The sequence below is a fragment of the Protopterus annectens genome, chromosome 3.part0 (genome assembly GCF_019279795.1).
Source record: "Protopterus annectens isolate FY-2018-M chromosome 3.part0, PAN1.0, whole genome shotgun sequence".
Lineage (NCBI taxonomy): Eukaryota > Metazoa > Chordata > Ceratodontiformes > Protopteridae > Protopterus > Protopterus annectens.
This window is the reverse complement of record NC_056731.1, coordinates 111,417,467-111,436,180: the sequence shown is the minus strand read 5'-3', so window position 1 is coordinate 111,436,180 and position 18,714 is coordinate 111,417,467. Positions and strand designations below refer to the sequence as shown.

At 35.6% G+C, this 18,714-nt stretch overlaps 1 protein-coding gene across 1 annotated transcript in view; it reads right to left on the bottom strand.

Annotated features, from left to right (window-relative positions):
* The window catches only part of IGF2BP3 (insulin like growth factor 2 mRNA binding protein 3), a 1,266,240-nt gene extending 1,263,725 nt beyond the window's left edge, over nt 1-2,515 (bottom strand). Inside the window, exon 1 of the mRNA XM_044064618.1 lies at nt 1,970-2,515. Coding sequence (XP_043920553.1) covers nt 1,970-2,144 — 175 coding nt within the window. The 5' untranslated portion in view covers nt 2,145-2,515. The remainder of the gene's footprint in view (nt 1-1,969) is intronic.
* Nucleotides 2,516-18,714: the final 16,199 nt, after the last annotated feature.

Genomic DNA, 18,714 nt, shown 5'->3' with positions numbered 1-18,714 from the left:
TCTAATATGATTCTATCCACCAGTAACAGCACAATTATATAGAAATAGACACCAGTATGAGCTGTCTACACACAACACAATTACATGAATAACATTAGTGAACAAGGTGCAGCTATGCAGACCATACTGTTATATTAAAAAACAACTTGGTGCAGACAAAATGCTAGCATGGCATAGTAACTTCCAATAATAAAGCATAAATCATATTAGATGTCTAACACCATTCAAACATATACAGTTGTAAAATGTCTAACAATTCAAAATAAATAGGCATTTACAGTTGTAAAACACTTATTGGACAGACACTGGATAGATACATATATAAATTATACCTACACACACACAATATATATATATATATATATATATATATATATATATATATATATATATATATATATATACATACATACACACACACACACGTACACGTGGGTGTATTATATACACACACTATTACTTTGACGTAATTAAATGTGCAGTGTGTCACTGCTAAACAATCTGGACCAATGGATAAAAAAAAAATATATATCTTAAACTCAATACATCAATGAAAACCTGCAGTCTAAGCATCCGTGCACAAATTAAGAGAACACTGCATATAAATAATTACTGACATTAAATGAAATGTTAGCTAGCATTAAACGGCTACAAGTCTAACTTTCACTTTAAGGCTAAAACCACATAAAGACTATTCGATAAATCGAAACTGCAAAATAAAAATTGGTGCAGGAACTGTGATGGTGGCAGTTACTAGGGTACTCAAACAGGCACGACTACAAACGGTGTGAATTCTTACATTTATAATTAAGACAGATAGTGTCACTGCTGCATAACCAGAGAGGAAAACCCCGAATTAGGAACAAGATGGATGTAGTCAGAACGTTGACAGTTAAAATATCAGAAACTACTACTCACAGAACACTTGGAGAACATTCTGTAGAAATATGTATATTGTTTTAATATGTACGATTTTCAATCACAGTCCGTTGTAAACATGTGGGCGTTTTTAAAGCAGCATCTTTCTTAAACGTGTTGTCTACAGCTATGGCAGATCAGCAGTTACATTAATTGAATTATAATATTCTAGGCTCTGTGATACAACGTTTTGGAGACAGACGCACACTACATGCCCGAGGCGAATACACCTGACTGCACCCTTATTGGCAAAGTTGACTGAAATGAACATCTAATTTTTGGCAAAGTTTGCAAGATTCTGACAATAAAAAAAAAACACAGCTGTCAATACCATCAAACTTGATAACGGTTTGGTTTCCCGATATCCAACTTCGAGCCACTACACTAACCCTTAAGAGCATTAACTCACCTCCTTAAGAAGGGGGGGCGTGATTACTCACGAAGTACAAAATAACTAAGTAACAAGAGAGACAGCGTCACCGCTATAACTCTCTCCAACAGACTGTTATTCTTCCTCGTTTTGCTCCCGTACACTTGTAAACTGGTTGTCACGTTTACACTACAAAGCAAGAGGCAGGCAGCGCTTTTACAAGTTCCCAAGTGGCTTTGCTATTACTTGACAATTGTTTACAATAATGTGGGAAGTGGGCCCTAACTTTTACCATCAGACCCCAAGGGTGTACGCAAAGGCACCACGTTTTATTTCGCCTCATTCCACAGAAAAATACAATTAATAAACAGTCTTGCCAACTGACTAGTCTCTCATAATAAAAACAAATAATTCATTCTCACCTGACAGCGTACGTTACGGCCTGCACACTGCCTTTCTGGGACTTTGGAAAGAAAATTCCGGTGCTCAACTAGAGGTGGGAGAAAAACATGCATAACGCATATTGCCAAATGGTAGGAACTTTAACTTTACCGCCTGTCCCCACTCACTCTCAAGCTCTTCGCGCTTCCTTAGTGGATCGGCCTCCGGCTAGTTAAACTAGGGGCGTCTTTAAGCGCTGATCAATATTTTGGTGTGAGAAATATGGTTTCTGGCGCTTACCTGAGAGTGTATCAATGGCCTTCATAGCCCAGCTCTCATCAGGACAATCCACGAACGCATACCCCGTTTTCACCAGAAACTGGCCAGTGTACGAGATTTTCCAGTCTTTAAAAAGATTTTCCAACTCCATAGGGCTCACGTTTTCTCCGAGATTGCCAATATATAGCTTATTCATGATTTTGCTTCTTTCTAAGAGCAGACAAGAATTATCCAGTCTTTATCGTAACAATGAAAGCCAAAACACAATACTACTAAAATCAAACACAATAGTATTTAAGGAATAATGGATACTGTGATAACAAAGTGGCAACAAAAAATCTTGGCAAGAAATAAGACTGTTTTGGGTAAGCTTTTTACCGGGATGGCGGGCTGGGGGAAGGGGTAAATTAGTTTTATCTCCCCCCAAACCCCTTCAGCACATAAAACTGCTAAATTGTCACACTACGTTAAGATTGGCGCCACCTCCAAACAAAAACGAAAACAAAAAAGCAGGTTAATATTCCGGCTTTTTGAATGAGCCACGTGTTCAAACTACAAATCAACTTCTCACGTGAGGAATCGTGGTTCCTCAATTAGATAGTGAATTCCGAAGGGGGGGGGATGCGTGGTACAGGAGGAGGAAGGAAAGGGAGGAGTTGGGAGAACGATTTACTTAACATAGCTACAAACTACAAAAAAAAAAAAAAACGTGTGTAGTGATATTGGTGGATAATGACTTTAAGTGGACTTCTCTATAAACAATTCACAGTTTTTTCTGTGAAACAGAAAAATGTAATATTTTCTGGAAGCAAGACATAAAAGATAGTGTGTGGACTGAGTGCGAAAAATCTGTTTACATTGTGTAGTGTATGCTGCTTTTTGCATGGGTATTGGTAGTGCTGGGTGGGTGTGTGTTTTGCGTATTTCAGTTATCAGTGTATGACTGAGGACATGCTTTTAAAAATACAATTGTTAGGCTACTGATAAAATCACTTGGTAGCGTTAACAGACCACGCCAGATATCTTAATGACCTTTTCGTTGTTAAGGTACTAAGTAATGTAGAAAACCCGTTGAATTGCAATTACGCTACTTTTCTTTCTTGAGTCTATTATCGATGTATTGCAGTGTTTTAAGTGGTTGATATGAGAGCTCAAAATGGGGATGGGGTAGATAACAAAAGCGCCAACAAAAGACCCTATTTGTCTGCTGCCATTTGATGAGTAGTAAGAAATACAAGATCAAGGTGGTACTGATATTTTTGCATGTATATATTTTTTATGCGTTTTAAATAAACCTGCTGGGTGTTTTGCTATCTGAAAGTCTTTTACGTATTTATATATTTTGTTGACCGTTTTGTGTATAGTACAGTATAGTATATTATTCTGAGTTAGGATTAAAGAGTGATGTCAGTAATAATAAACTGCCCTCGTGAAAGTTTCTAAATGGCGGGGTTGTTACGTAGGCTTGTTGCTGCAATTTATTTTTTAGCTATACTTTAGTAACCGTATTCCAATATGTAATCAAATCTTTACCGTGCTGTCAGAAGCTATTGGAATGGTGATATACACATTAAACATGAAATCACTGCCCGTACACATTAGCAGCATTTGTAGATCTTTGGGGGAAAAAACGCATTTTTATCAAAAGATTTGTGTTTTTCATTGTAGCTGTCTGCAGCTGAGTGAATATGTAGAATATTTAGTGAATTTGCACATTGATTTGGACATGACCGTTTAGAATACAAAAAATATATATATTGAAACTAGTAAGCATTGTTTATCGGTTTCTCACAGATTCCAAATAGCCTTTTTAAACTATTCATGTTTTCATTGTTTACAGTGTTACATTCGTTGAATTTTTTTTAACAATCGGCTTTAATTTCAAGGGACTGTTCAATCGTTATGTAGTACCAGTGTGATTCATTTGATTACATAAAGCATAAACTACGGAATGCTTATCTAATACTGCTAGCCGTAGATCCACCCTCAACCCCGTTTTCCCATTTTGCACATGGGGTCTGACTGTTATCCGTAGACAACATGAATAAAATCATTAGTAACGTAATAGTGCCTCCCTCCCTTGACTTTCAGCTGCCCAGCAGCCTTTGATAATATGGGGGGAGGGGTACATTTTAGCCACGGAATCCTAACATTACACTTAACTGACTACTTATCGTTTGAGCACAGTTGTTTTGATATGATATACAGCTTTGTTAATGTAAGCAGGTTTTGTCTTGTTTGTGTTTCTTAAATTAGACGATGTTGTGATGCAGTAGCACAAAACATGTGTATTTGAACCACAAATAAACAAAATAAATTGTATTTTGGTTGCACAGATATTCATATCTAGTTTTATTTAATGCAACAGTTGTTTAATTTTATGCAAAATGTGCATGTCTTGTAAAAGTTTTTAGTAAAACGTTTCAGTAAAACTTTTCTGATAAAAAATATTACTTACCACTTTGTTAAATTTTTTGTTGTATGTCTTGAGTTAAGTAAGTTCTGATTAAAAAAATGCTGCTACACCATATATTCATTAGTTTGTTTAAAAAGAAGGGTGAGAATCTTAGTTGTGTTTATTGGTTAGTGCATTTTCAGAAAGAAGGTGAACATAAGTATAAAATGAGGACTCAAACTTGAAATTCTGCATAAAAAGCATTTTAATTGTATAAAAAAATTAATATGGTTTAAGATCTGCACACTTGTATTATTTGGTGGTATTCTCGCATTATAAATGTAAAGTTAAGAAAAAAGCACACTGCAGATATTCAGTAAACCATTTTATTTCTGTTGATTTAATTTTTCAGGTTGATTTAATTTTTCAGGTGTTGTACAGTGTATTTCATTGCTTGCACTGACTTTGATTAGGAAATGATAAGATATAATAACAATCTCCTTTCCAGCTGTGTGTGTCATGCACTTGCTTTAGCAGTGGTCACCTGTAACATCATTTGTCTTTATAGTTTTGTTTGTAGTAAACACTGGCAGTTATTATTGTATTGTTTTAATTGTGTGTATTGTAATGCTGTTTATATCGTTAACCTCTTGCATATTACTAATCTACTTTATTAAAACCTGCTTCTGATAATGCTTACTTTGAAATGATAGTTGAACAGTGCCTTTACAAGTTAATATTAAATCTAAATTCAGCATTTTCATATTCATTAATTTCTTTTTTTTTTCCTGATAGTTGCTAGCTGTGGTGTTGTACAGTACTTCTTTTATTTGTAATTCTTATTTCAGTGTTACTCCTCCTAAAGTAGTCTGTTTATGGTTGATAGCTATGGAAGCTTTCACTAACACTATCAGAGTGCTAAAATAAGGTAGTCCGTATAAACTAAACTCTTAACTGTAAAGTTTCATTTTTCCTTCTTGAATAAATTTTGCAGTGCTTCATTTCTATATGATCAGAACTATAACCTTTTTATGTGTCTAGGGAGATATAGAAATTAAAGATCAGAATGTCATTAATGTAATTTTTCAAACATTTATCTTTTTTGTGTTGCACAGCTATCTTTTCTGTGTCCTCCTCTTCCTTGGTAGTCTACAAAAAAAGAAAAGGGTTAAAAACTAATACCCAGTCAGAATTCAGATTTTTTAAAATTTCTTAAGATAAGTTTTGGTTCTCTGCAGTTGTTGTTTAGAGAAAATGTCAGCCAAATTCTCAAACTTGATCTTATTTGAAGAAAGTGTTGTATCGAATTAAGATGCCCAGACTATATTCCTCCAAATATGGATGGTGCAGAGCCCAGTTTGTATCTGTTTTTAGAACAGTTTTTTTTCTCATGTAATTAAAGAGAATTTTTGTACATATAGTAATGCACACAAGTATATTTTAACAATTTCATGACAGTTGCAGGCATATACATATATAGTATAAAAACAGAATTGCAGAACCTGTGATTTCTCTAGTCCAAAAACACGTCTCTGACAGATGGCTGTTGGAGACTTATTTGTATTTATTTTTAACTGGTTAAATCTAACACCGCAATGTTTTGGGTGGCATGGTTACATATTTTTTCTACTAAAATGGTTTTCTTGATTTTAGACTTTATATTACACCAAACTTAATGCCAGAAACACTTTTTGTAAAGGAAATTTGTAGCACTGGAGGAATCATGGATGTATGACTTTTAAATGCATGACTTGCAGCTAATGGAAAGGGATCTTTTTTGTTTAGTGAGTCTACTCAACTTAGCCTAAGGTTGTTGTTAAGGGGAGTTGCTTGTTTTGTGCCTAAATAGGAACAACAGTAACGTGTGGTACTGCAGATAGAATTTCTCCTTAGAGTAGATATTTTGTCAGCATCTTGCATTGCTTTAGAACAGGAAATATTGTGACTTAAGGTATAAGCAGCCATGTGGCTGTATGGTGCATACCATAAGTTTCATCATGAAATTCAAATCACCCCATCCTTGCCAAGATTCAGCTGCAACAAGAATGAAAATACAGACATCAGATTTGTTGACCTTTTACTACACTTAATTTTTTGTATCCTTGCATAAATACTGTGCCTGTACTGAATCAGACTGTAATAACTGTTTTGTTGCCTTGATGTTTCTTTTTGCTGTTTGTGAGACTTAAAACTTATTTTTGTTTCCTTACTGAGTTGACTATCACTGCTATAAAAGGCTAGCAGTCATATTTGTGCTGGCTGTGTCTAAAGGCAAACAAAAATGATTTGATATGATACTTAGACATATGATTGTGCTCTACTGACCTCATCTAAACATTTACTTGGAAGATTTTATTATTAAAGTGCAAGCATATTCAAACAAAAGTATGTGCATGTATAGAAATACAAAAGCTACTCCATTCAAAACAATATATATAAAACGTAGCCCTGGAGACAAAATACATAAATATATTTAATAAAAAAATAAAGGGTAATGCTTTCATTCTTCCAATTCAGAAAGACTTAATGAGAGACACTGACAATTTAGAACGCTTTTCAATCATTAAATTAGTCATACACTCAAAACCATCTATGCTAATCATTGAATAAAAACATTCTTAAAATAAACACAGTTATACCTTCTAGCTTTAATAAGCACTTCACTTCTTAAACCAGGATACATAGTAGCAGCTAGCTTTAAATGGCAACATTTTTTTTGTAAATCTTCAGTTCCTTCCAAATCCCCATCTGTATCACTAGGAGTCAGCCTCTCTAACACAAAAAGAAAAATGTTTTAAACTGCAGTGTTTTGTATAAATGCCTATACAATGGCATAATTTTTGTTATTCGTTGAGTAGTAATGTGATATTCTTTGGTTCCCTTTATTTAATACTGAACAAGAATCACAGACAGCCATAACCACATTAAATGTATAAGATGGACGTCTTCCATTGCTTTTAAAAGTTTGATCACACTTGGAGTCCATAGCTAGATTTTTTAGAGTAATTGCTAGTTGTATCTAATTCAATCCAGCATTTTGCATAGCTCTCAACGTTTATATCCAGAGTTAAGGACAAAGCAAAAAAAAAAAATTGGGAGAAAGGCCCCAAATTAAGGCCACTTTTTAAATGCTGGTCATATTAACGTACAACATCTCAAAATAAATTCCAGTTTTATGATAGACAGAGGAAGAGTTGGAGAAAAAAATAGGGAGGGGTCTCTGAAATCTGGGCAGGTGAGAAACTACCCATTCTGGGACCTATAGTAGGAACATTATTTGCCTTTATCTCACATTGGAACAAACAATAGTTATATAAATTCCATCCCTTTCTCCATCCTTAGTAATTTTGCTCACATACTGGGGGTCATGGAATACTCCCTACCAAGGAACAGATAGAGTATTGCTATACTGTCAATAAAATTTTGTTTGTCACTAGTTAATCTGCAAATATTAACTTCATGGTTCTTAACAACAGAATGTTGAGATGGCCACTTACACAAACACACACAAATACATTTTTCTGTTAGTTGACAGTGTGTTTGATAATATGGTTTTGGTCCTTTTAATGTGCTTTATTATCTGCTTCAGATAAAACCTCAAGAACTAATGGATATTTGCAAATTACCACACCTTGTAAAATGTAAATGCAGTTCGCTAATTAAGTCAGAGAAATAATACATTTTTAGAGGATCACTACATTTTCAGATAAGACAATACAGACAGTATACAGTAGTAGCTATTGGAGTAAGAGATTTTGCATATAGAACCATCACTAGGCAAATTATGCAGTTAATATCACCACTTTACAAAATAAAATTATAGTGTTTGAAAGTACTGCTTTGTGGATTCAACAGAACAGGATCACCCCACAAGTGTTTCATCAAATGTGGAAATGTTACCTCCTATTAGTGTCTGTACCTAATGTTTATGTCATGTAATTTGAGTCAAAATGGTAAGCTGCTGTAGCTGGTGGAAGGCTAGATTGAATGTCTGTATGTTGCTGCCTGGAAGTTAGAACTGATATTACTCAGGATTTAACGTATATAGTTGCAGTATTGTCAGCATGGAGGCTTTTGCTTTTAGAAGGTGTACTTAATTTGATTTATTTATTTTTACCAATGGATTAGTTGACTGTGTTGCAAATGGTGTAAGACCATTCTTCTCCCTGCTTGGAGAGAAACTGTTCCAGCTGTGGAGATTAAATGCTTAGTCTTCAGTTCTAAATTGGTTTTGGATCTGGAGACGTTCAGAACACCTGCTTTGCTTGACCTGTGTGCTAACTGAAAGCTTCTTCTCTGGTAAGTGGTTTGGGGTAGCATTAGTCCCAATATTCTAATCCAAATGTAGGGTAAGCGAGTAAAATAGTGACCCTTTCTGTAAGAGATTCTCTGTCTGCCTTTTTAAGCAGTTGAACAGGGCAAAACATTCCTTCCGTTTTACTTATACAGTACATTTGAAAATTATGTTAGTCAACACCTGCAGGTACTGTTGACCTTGCAGTAGCCAGAAAATAATCTAACTAGCTCCTTTCATAAGAGGTACATATGTGTTTTTTTCCAGGAAAAGCCTACGTGTTGAATTTTTGTTTTCAGACATCAAGATGGGAAGATAGATGGAGATCTTGTATAATGACAAGATACTTGGGTGCTGTTCTCAGGGATGTAATCCAGTTCATTGTGTGTTTACAAATTTTGCTTATCAGCCTCTTAAGAGGTTCAAACAGCATTTGTTTAGGTTTTCTCTTATTTATGTTGTAAATATCTACACATTTAGGGAAAATCCCTGATCTAGCATATGCTGTTTTTTTTCCTCATCCAGTTGATGTGTTCCACAGCACAAAACTCTGGGCAGAAATTATGGTCTAGACTAGTCTTAATGTTTGTGTTTAAGATCAAGTATATATAAAATAAGTGGAAGGGCATAGAAAAGGAGTTGAAAGGGGGGAATTGCTAAAGCATACATATGGTGAAGTGTTAAACACTATACATATCTGCTCCTGTGTTGATAGGAAATAGATTATATGCATGGACATGAATGTTTGAGTTATAGGAGATAAGTACTTTGGAAGGGTGGAGCAGTTTGAACTGCTGTTAATTTTATTTTGGTTGTTCTTGTACATTCCAATGTGTTCCTCTTTCGTTGATGTTAACCCTGTCCCTGACTTCCTCAAATTTAACACAAAAGCATGCATACACACACACACACACACACACACACACACACACACATTATGATCAAGGTGTGGTTTTAATTTTCTTTATTTTTATTTTTTTCTGACCTGATGATGAAAGTCACTACATGATACAGGGGAGCTCACACTTGTCACTGCCCACAGTTTTGTATCTTGAGATTATATCTGTCAGATAACCGTCACAGATAACTGAGCAGAACATCCATTTCTGACCCCTACTTATAGATGATATGGATATCTAACAAAAACCTCCATCTTAAATGTGTGTAGAATAAGAGTTAAAAGTACCACAAAAAGTGTTTTAAGCAGTTTACAGTTAGCACAGACCACAGGAATGAATAATTTAGCAAAAAAAAAATAAATGCACAATTCCTGCAAACAGTAGTAAGAAGCTAGTGAGTCAGAGCACTGTCATTTTAACTAAATACAGGAACAAACTATATCACATCAACAAGGTTGTGGCATAAGGACACAGAATTGCAGTGTAAAAATAAGGTCATAGATTATTAAATCATGCAAGTGTGTCAGTCTTCACGGTGGCCATTTTAAGATACAAGAAATTACAAAATACTAAATGTTAGTGAAATATACTGATGACAGTTTTTTTTCTGGGTGGAGTATTGCTTAATGTATATATTTAAATACATGTTTATAACTTTTTTTAAACAACAATACATGTAAATGAGGCAAACATGCCTACAGGAGCAATGCTAAATCAGCAACATACATTTAAAAAAACAGTAAGGATTATAAGTTTGAAAAGATAAATGTTTGTTAGACGGAAGTTATTATCATACCATTCACATAAATTTAAGTATACTTCTGAGAATAAATTTATTGAATAAAATATAAGTAATAGAGTCCATACAGCTTACCATCTTTTATTTATTTTTTTTAACTTTATGGTTCACTCTAAGATGTTTAATTTTTTTACTACATTTACTGAATAGCTGGTAGATGTTTCTTTAAATTTTGACCACTATGTGTTGATGTAATACTTTGGTAAATGTAAAAGCAATAGTCAGTGCAGATCTGTGCTTAGGATATAAAATATTTTTAAAAGGATAGCAGAAGGACTAGTTGCCATTTCAGAGTAAAGTATAATAATTGATATTCTTTTAGTATGTTGCTAAAATAATTCCAGATAAATATAATCTATCAGCATTTCCAAATAGGCATTTGATATTTGCACTTTATTACTGATTTGTATCACATTTTCTTCCACTAATGGAAAATTAGATGTTGATTTAGTGGGAATCAGGAGGTACATTTTGAGAAACTGACACATTCACCAATAGCAAACTGGACAAGTCAAAATATTTGCTGAAACTGCAAGTAACAGGGAAAAAAAACATTTTTTAAATGGAGAAGTAAGCCCCTCTGTACACCCCACATGAGAAACTTTAACACCCACTTTACCCCCCCTTTTATATACTAATTCCACAGCTGCACAACTTGCTAGGACCAAGAATGTACAAACACTCAAAGGGTGAAAAAAGAGCTGATACATTTGTTATCTCTACACAGATAAGTAACATAAAAGCATTCTGGGACTTGTTTATTCTGGAAATTTAGATTGGAGAGATGGCATTTAAGGATTCACCATACATCATGCAGTAGGACATTTTCAATTAATTGTTATAATAGTTAGAATAGGGAAAAGGTGATTTGTAAAATTAAGATCTAGTTGTGCTTTTTTAGACTAAAAAATTGAATGTCTTTTCCTTAGTGCTTCCCATATAAATGTGCAGTTACACAGCTCTTGCTTTTCAGATAATGATAAAATGGTTTTGGAAAGTTATTAGATTCATCATGGTACCATAAAAGAGGCTCAGTGGTAAGATCTCTTCCTTTGAGCTCCAAGATCTGGGGTTTAAGCCTGACTTCTGGACACTTTCTGTGCATAGTTTGCATGTTCTCACTGTGTCTGTATGTGTTTTCTCTGGGGACTCAGATTTCCTCCCACTGTCTAAAAACATGCTGGTTGAGTTCTCTCTGTTTGTGTGTCTGTGTATATGTATCTGTAAATAGGGTCTGTTTTACGACGACGAAAAATCAGAATGTTAAATGCTCACATGAGCTGAAATGCTAATACTCGATGTTGGTGTTTTATGATCACACTACAGTGAAGATCGGAATATTTGCCCTTTCCTCACTGTAGTGCGATCTTGGAGTTTGAATATATATTTGGGGGGGGGGCATAGCCCCCCACAATAGCGATTCTGAGTATTTGAATTTCCGCTCATGTGAGCGTTCAACTTTCTGATTTTTTTGTCATTATAGTATAGACCCTGTAAATATATACACACCAAGTACAGTGAAACTGGAAATGATAACCATGGTCCAAGGCATAAAAATCAGGGTTATTGAAAGATGAGTGCCTTCGGGACTTGCTCTTCTTCAAACCTTTAAAATATTTAAAAACTCTTGTTTTAAATTCATTCATATCAAATAGAGCCAGTCAGCATAACAGCTTCTGCCCTTTCAGGGCTGACTTCAATGAAACATTATAATTAAGCCCTGGCTGTTTCTGTGCTTGCATCTTTATTATCCAATGAAGTTCAGCTAATTCAATTTTATTTGTCAAATCTTTTGCATTTCTGGCAGGAGGCTAAATAAACAATATTTTCCATGCAGCAACTAGCATATATTCTCAGTGTATATATTTTCCCTGTTATTGGATGTTGAAATCTGCTGCTAGTATCTATAAATTTACGTACCTTGCACCCATTACATGGATAGATGCATTATTTACTTAATAATACAGCATGCAGTTCTCTGTGGCTATCTCTTTGACCACCATTACATGGGCAAAAGCAATAGAACTTTGAAAGAGCACATAATACAACATCTTCGTGATAAAAGATGTGGTAAACAGACTAATGGGTTGGTTAAACATTTGATATCCAACCCAGAACATTCTTTTTTATTTGTGGTGCTACAAGTAGTGAATGAAAGCCCAAGGGGAGAGAATTTGATAAATAAAACTGAACTAGCTGAACCTCATTGGATAATAACAATGCAATCAGAGGGAGCCAGGACTTAATTACAATGTTTCATTGAAGCCAGCACTGAAAGGGCAGAAGCTGCTACACTGATTGGGTCTATTTGTTACGAATGAGTTTAAAACTCAAGATATTTTAAGTGTTTTTAAACATCTGAAGAAGGGCAAGTCCTGAAAGTGCTCATCTTTTAATAAACCTGATTTTTATGCTTTGGACCGTGGTCATTTCCAGTTTCAATTTACTTGGAATATTATTGCTTCTGGGAAAGATATTTAGTCCGTGTTGGTGTGTTTTGTGTGTTTATATAATTTGTGTGTGTGTAATGTATTTACTTTTGCACTTCTGGCCCAGGTCATGACTAGAGCCTATGAACCAGTCTACCTTGTTCCTAATACAGATTTACTGAGAAAATGGTTTCATTTTTGTCAAAACATAAAGTGACAAACCTTTAAAGCCCTTTAGTAAGGGAAACCAAGTTGCTTTAGTTATGTTAACATCAATTAGAATATTACAGATATTAGGACTGTAAAAAAAAAATAAAGATGCATGCTGATTTTTCCTTAAGTTTTACTCAGTCTATTAAGCTTTGAAATGTTTTAAATAGAATCCATTAATGTTTTAGGCAAATGGTGAAAAGAAGTATAACAGAGTTAATTAACTATGTTATCATTAAGTAACTATGCCAAGTTTTAATCAAGATAGAGCACATCTGTTTTCTTCAGTTGAGTAAATAATTCTAAATAATCTGTGTATTTGAAATAAATATATGAATATGAAAGCTTTACATACTGATGTGTAATTTTGACATTTCATTTCATAATACACAAGTCTAGGGGTTCTGGAAACCATAACATTTAGTCAATTTATTTATTTTTTTTGAAACACAAATTTTGGAAATGACTGAAATGATAGAAGTTAGGAAATTCCATTTTTTATTATTGATAGTTTAATAAAAAGTAATATTTCATTTTGGTTTACCTTTTATGATCTATTGTTAAATTATTCATACCCTAGTAAAAAGTAAGTATTTTTGGTTTGCTCACCCTTTAAGATTTATTTTATTATTCCATACTCTGAGAAAATTGAATTCAGTAACACTGCAGAATTGTAAAGCCCAACTATTTTGGAGAATTTGCAGCCTTAGCATGTTGCGTTTCTAACAGATTTTTAGACTTAGGTGGGAGTAAAAGAGATTGTCTAAATTTGTAATTGGGTACTCATCTCATCTGCTGATTGAATAACTTCTGGTAATTAATATTTGGATATAAACAATGTCTTTTCCACTGGTTGCAGTGTTTCTGTTCTCAAGTATTAGCTGCCTGAAGTACAAGATCTTGAGAAACAAAACAAAGGTTGTTTTCCATAGGCAATTACTGCTGGCACAAACCACGCCAGCAACTGGCATTTTTAAGGGAAATTTCTTCAGTCTTCATGTTAGTCTGACCACCGAGTTGGTTTAAAGTCTGAGGTACAAGGGTCCCCCTGAAAAAAATATTTTCGGTCTGAGCTTTTCCATTGAATCTCCTGGGAGTTTGGTTTCAGTGTTTCATGTCCTCGCATATTAATTACTCGGGGTTTAGTAGTGGAACTGTAAAAAGCAAATCATTCCAACACCTGAAAAAAGTAATGATTTTTAATTGTTTTTTAAAACTTGGAAATTGTCTTGCTCCTCTCTTCTAGCTTAAGTCAATTCAGGTTTCAAGGACAAGTTGAATAAATAAGGCGATAAAGAAATGTATTCACTGGAAGTGACTACAAATCTGATTGCTCCAACACCAGGGAAATTCTTAGTTTATATATTTTACAGCTGATATTGAAACTTGTTTTGCCTGTCAGTATTTTGTAAAGTTTAGAATTGTTTTAACAATATTTACGTTGTGAGAGAAGGGGAATTTGCACTGTTGTGAGTTATTTGCTGGAAGTGATAGTACTGTTAGTTTCTATTAGCTGCTGTTTGCCTATGCACAGTTATAATTTTCTGTTGCATTTCTCAATGTTGCCCTTGTTTTTAACACCTTTATTATCACTATTAATATAAAAGCAGACAAGCCACATTAACATTTTATTTACATACATTATATGTTACACATATATTTTCTTTCCTTACAACAGCTTTCATTTAGTCCAGTGTTACACAGGTTGCTCAGTTCTTGCCGTCCTACAAAGCTCCGTACCCCTCCTCAACATTATTTTGCATTTTTTGTTCACACACATTCCATTTATTTCTATGTAATTTGCTCATCCCCTTTTCTAAATATCCTATTTCCATTTTTTAATCTCTTTTATAGTGTTTAATACTTCAAATACAGTTGGTTTACATTTTTGATTTCCATTTACTGGTAATTGCTTTTTTGGCAGCCAACAGAATAAAACTTAATAAGGCCTTACTATACCTAGATAATACAGATCTGTGTCCCAGCTCAAAATAATAATTTCCTTAGTTACAATCATTGTTTGGTCCCCCAATATTTCCAACAGATTTTTCTGTAGAGAATTGTTAAAATCTGCCAACTCATTATACTCTCAAAAACATGTTTCCAGTTGCCTCTTTTCCCCCATTACATCTCCAACATTTGCTGTCTAGCTGAGAAAAAATATTTGAAGTCTGCTCAGAGTATAAAAATACTTGTGTAAACTTTTCCAAGCAAAACTCCTAAACCTGGACTGTTTTGCGTACCTGTGAGCCATACACATGTCCTCCCATTATTCCCTTCTAAATTGTTTTTCCAGTCTCTCTTTCCAATCTTTTCCAGTCTCCTTTTATTGATTTTTATAGTTACCATGCTATAGTTTATATTTCCTATTAAAACAATCCCCTCCTTTTTTACAGCAGCTTCTTTTGGTGGCGTTTATATAGTTTGTAAAATACACTTTTCTTAATTTCCCTTTCCAAGTATCTTATCAGATTATTTGCTTCTTCTTTTGGCTAGTGTTTTCACCTTTAGTTTGACAGTAGGTTAAGCATGTTTGCACAGGGCTGCCCCTACTTGCTGTGCACTGAGCAGTTGTGTAATTCTGTTGCCATTACTATTGCCACCTGCTGTGCTACTCTCTCACATTTTTGTTATCCATTTAGTCTTGCTTGTAGGCTTGATATTTATTGACTACAGCCTTTACTGCTACCTTGGTTATTGTGACCTCTTCCACTTAAGTTGCTATCTTGCATGTTTGCTTAAGGTTCTCCTAGTCTTATTTACTAATGATATTGCTACTATTTTGGTTACTGTGACCTCTTTGCACTTAAAATCCCGATATCTGTCAACCTCTTACACTTAAGATCCTCGTACTAATTAAATGTTTATTAATATTTTGTGTGTGTGTATATATATATATATATATATATATATATATATATATATATATATATATATATATATATATATATTGGTGTACTTCTTATAAGATTTGGATTCACCTGAATGAAATGGTTGACCAACAGAACTTGTATTCCTTCTGTTGCCAGCCTTGTAGCACTTAGTTTCTATACTGCGTAAGAACACCACCAAATACATACAGAAAATAAACTACTACTTGACAAGCATGATACAGTCTGAGAGGTGTAAGTATGTACACAACACGGAGGCAAACTGTAAGCAATGCATCTCTGCACAACATACCAAACCAACATGTACTGAAGTTGTCAAACAGGCACTTCCCTAGCCTCCTAGCACCAGGCACACCACCATAGGTTCATAGGTTGGTACTAGGCTATCGGCCCTAAAGCCTATGCAAGCCTAGCCTTAACAATTCCTTGGAATTTTTTTCCCACAGTATTTACTTCTCTGGGCCCCTGTCTAGAAGGGTGACTGACATGATCCCCAGGGTCCAGATAGGCTGTATGGACCTCCTTACCCTCATCCACAGCTCTGGAGACTGATTCAAATCGATCAGATTCAGGAGACAAGATCGGCCCTTCACAAACCCAAACTGGGTGGGGTCCAGTGTTTGAAGGTTGCTAATGTCTTTGTTTATAAGTTCCTATCTCCCATCCAATCATCAAGGTTCCTTTTGAAGAGGGCCAATGAGGCGCTCTGCTTGACATGTATGGGCAGTCTACTCCAGAGTATGGGGAGTCTCTGGGTCAGGAACCTATCCCTGCAGCATGTTTTGTTCATTGTGATGATAAGGTTTAGATCCCTGGAGCGTGTGGCTCTGAGGGATTTCTTTAAGTGGAGCATGTCCAACAGCTCAGGGTTTGACATGGCCTTGTATGTTAAGCAGAGATAGCCTCTGAGTAGACTATATGCCACAGAGTATAGCTGGAGTTTTTTTAGATGGTCAGCATATGGCATCTGCTTTAGGCCTGTGATTCTTTTAGTGAGGTATTTCTGTGGCCTTTCCAGCTGTTGCAGATGTCTTGTGAGGTACCTACCAAATGGGGCATTATACTCTATAATGGATCTAATGAGGGATGAGTACAGTGGGCAATGACCTCCTTTTTTCTGGATGAAAAGCCCTTAGTGATGAGGTGTGCCACATAGAAGGATTTCCTGACTGTTGTGGCGATGTGGTTATCGAAAGTGAGACCACTTTCCACTTGTGTCCTTAAGTCTCTCATCACACTTTCGATGTTTAGTGTCCTGCCACCTATGTGGTAGTTCATGGGTACATGTTTTTTTCCAAAGGGGATAACTATACATTTCTTGGCATTAAGCTTGAGCCCATGGCTCTGGCACCAGGCATCTGTTTCTGTAAGGCCCTTTTGTAGAATATCCACATCATTTGGAGATTTAATAATGGCTCCCAGTTTGCAGTCATCTGCAAACTTTGTTAGCCAGAGTCCCTTAGTGTTGGCCTGTACTTCAGAGAAGTAGATGCTAAACAAGAGTGGTCCCAGGACTGAACCCTGAGGTACTCCACTTGTCTGGAGCTGGATTTGAAGTCGGACACTTTTACAGTCTGGGTTCTGTAAGTAAGCCAGTTGTCAACCCATCGAGTAACGTAGGGATTTATGCCCAGCTTAGTAAGTTTATCTATGATTCCAGAGTGGGGGATGGTGTTGAAGGCCTTGGCATGGTCCAGATAGGCTGTATGGACTGCCTTACCCTCATCCACAGCTCTGGAGACTGATTCAAATCGATCAGATTCAGGAGACAAGATCGGCCCTTCACAAACCCAAACTGGGTGGGGTCCAGTGTTTGAAGGTTGCTAATGTCTTTGTTTATAAGTTCCATGATAATGCATTCCATGCCCTTACAGATCAAGCTTGTCAGACTGATGGGACCATAGTTCCCGGGATCCAAGGCGGATCCTTCCTTGTGTAGCGGGATAACTGTAGCTGTGTGCCACTCAGTGGGCACGAAGCCTGAGGTGAGGCTATGATTAAACATGACACTTAGGTGGGGTGCCAGTTCATTTTGTAGTTCATGTAGTACACAGCCTAGGATGTCATCTGGTACCATGGATGCTGCCTCATACATAGTAAAGAGTCTGGAAGATAAGTAGCTTAAGCATGCAAAATCCAAAATGTTTTTTTTTCAGTTAAGTCAGCAAACTTAAAAATTGCAGTTTATTAAAATGAAATAACAACTGCACATAAGCTTTCACATAAAATGTGCTTCTTCAGATGTATGAAACCATAGCAAAACTCTTACATAAAATGGAGTTTTATTGGTATCTTTGAGCCATTTGATATTGTAAAGAGTCATCAAGCTGCAGTCTGTTAACCATCTACTACTACTAAAACCACAAGTACAAATGGAAATGTCCTTGTAATTTATGACTCCATTGTCATGTACATTGGCTCCATGCTTATGAAGCTCAAGGACAGAATGAGATTGTTAGTTGTCTCTCTGGCTCCTGGGTCATTGATATTGCAAGGGCTCTTCAGTCCCTTTCACTAGAGAAATATTTACATGATTTCATGATTGCCCAGGTGGGTGTACATGGCTTGAGGCACTCAGCCCTGATGGACATGCAAAGACACACATTGGATCTCCCTGTTCACTTGTCAAATGCAGGTAAGACTCTGCTTCCTGAGTGGAATCCTACTTTCACCCAGAATGATGCCTAAAACAGTTAGATAAGTACTTGGTGTTATTTTAGAGAGGTCCAGTATGTGTCAACATGGGATGAGATGTTAGAAAGATCAATTTTAAAAAGAATGGCCTGCACCTCTGCTTGCCGGCTAAGGCTCTTGTTACTCTCAGGGCCTTTTTTAGGCAGTGTCTACCT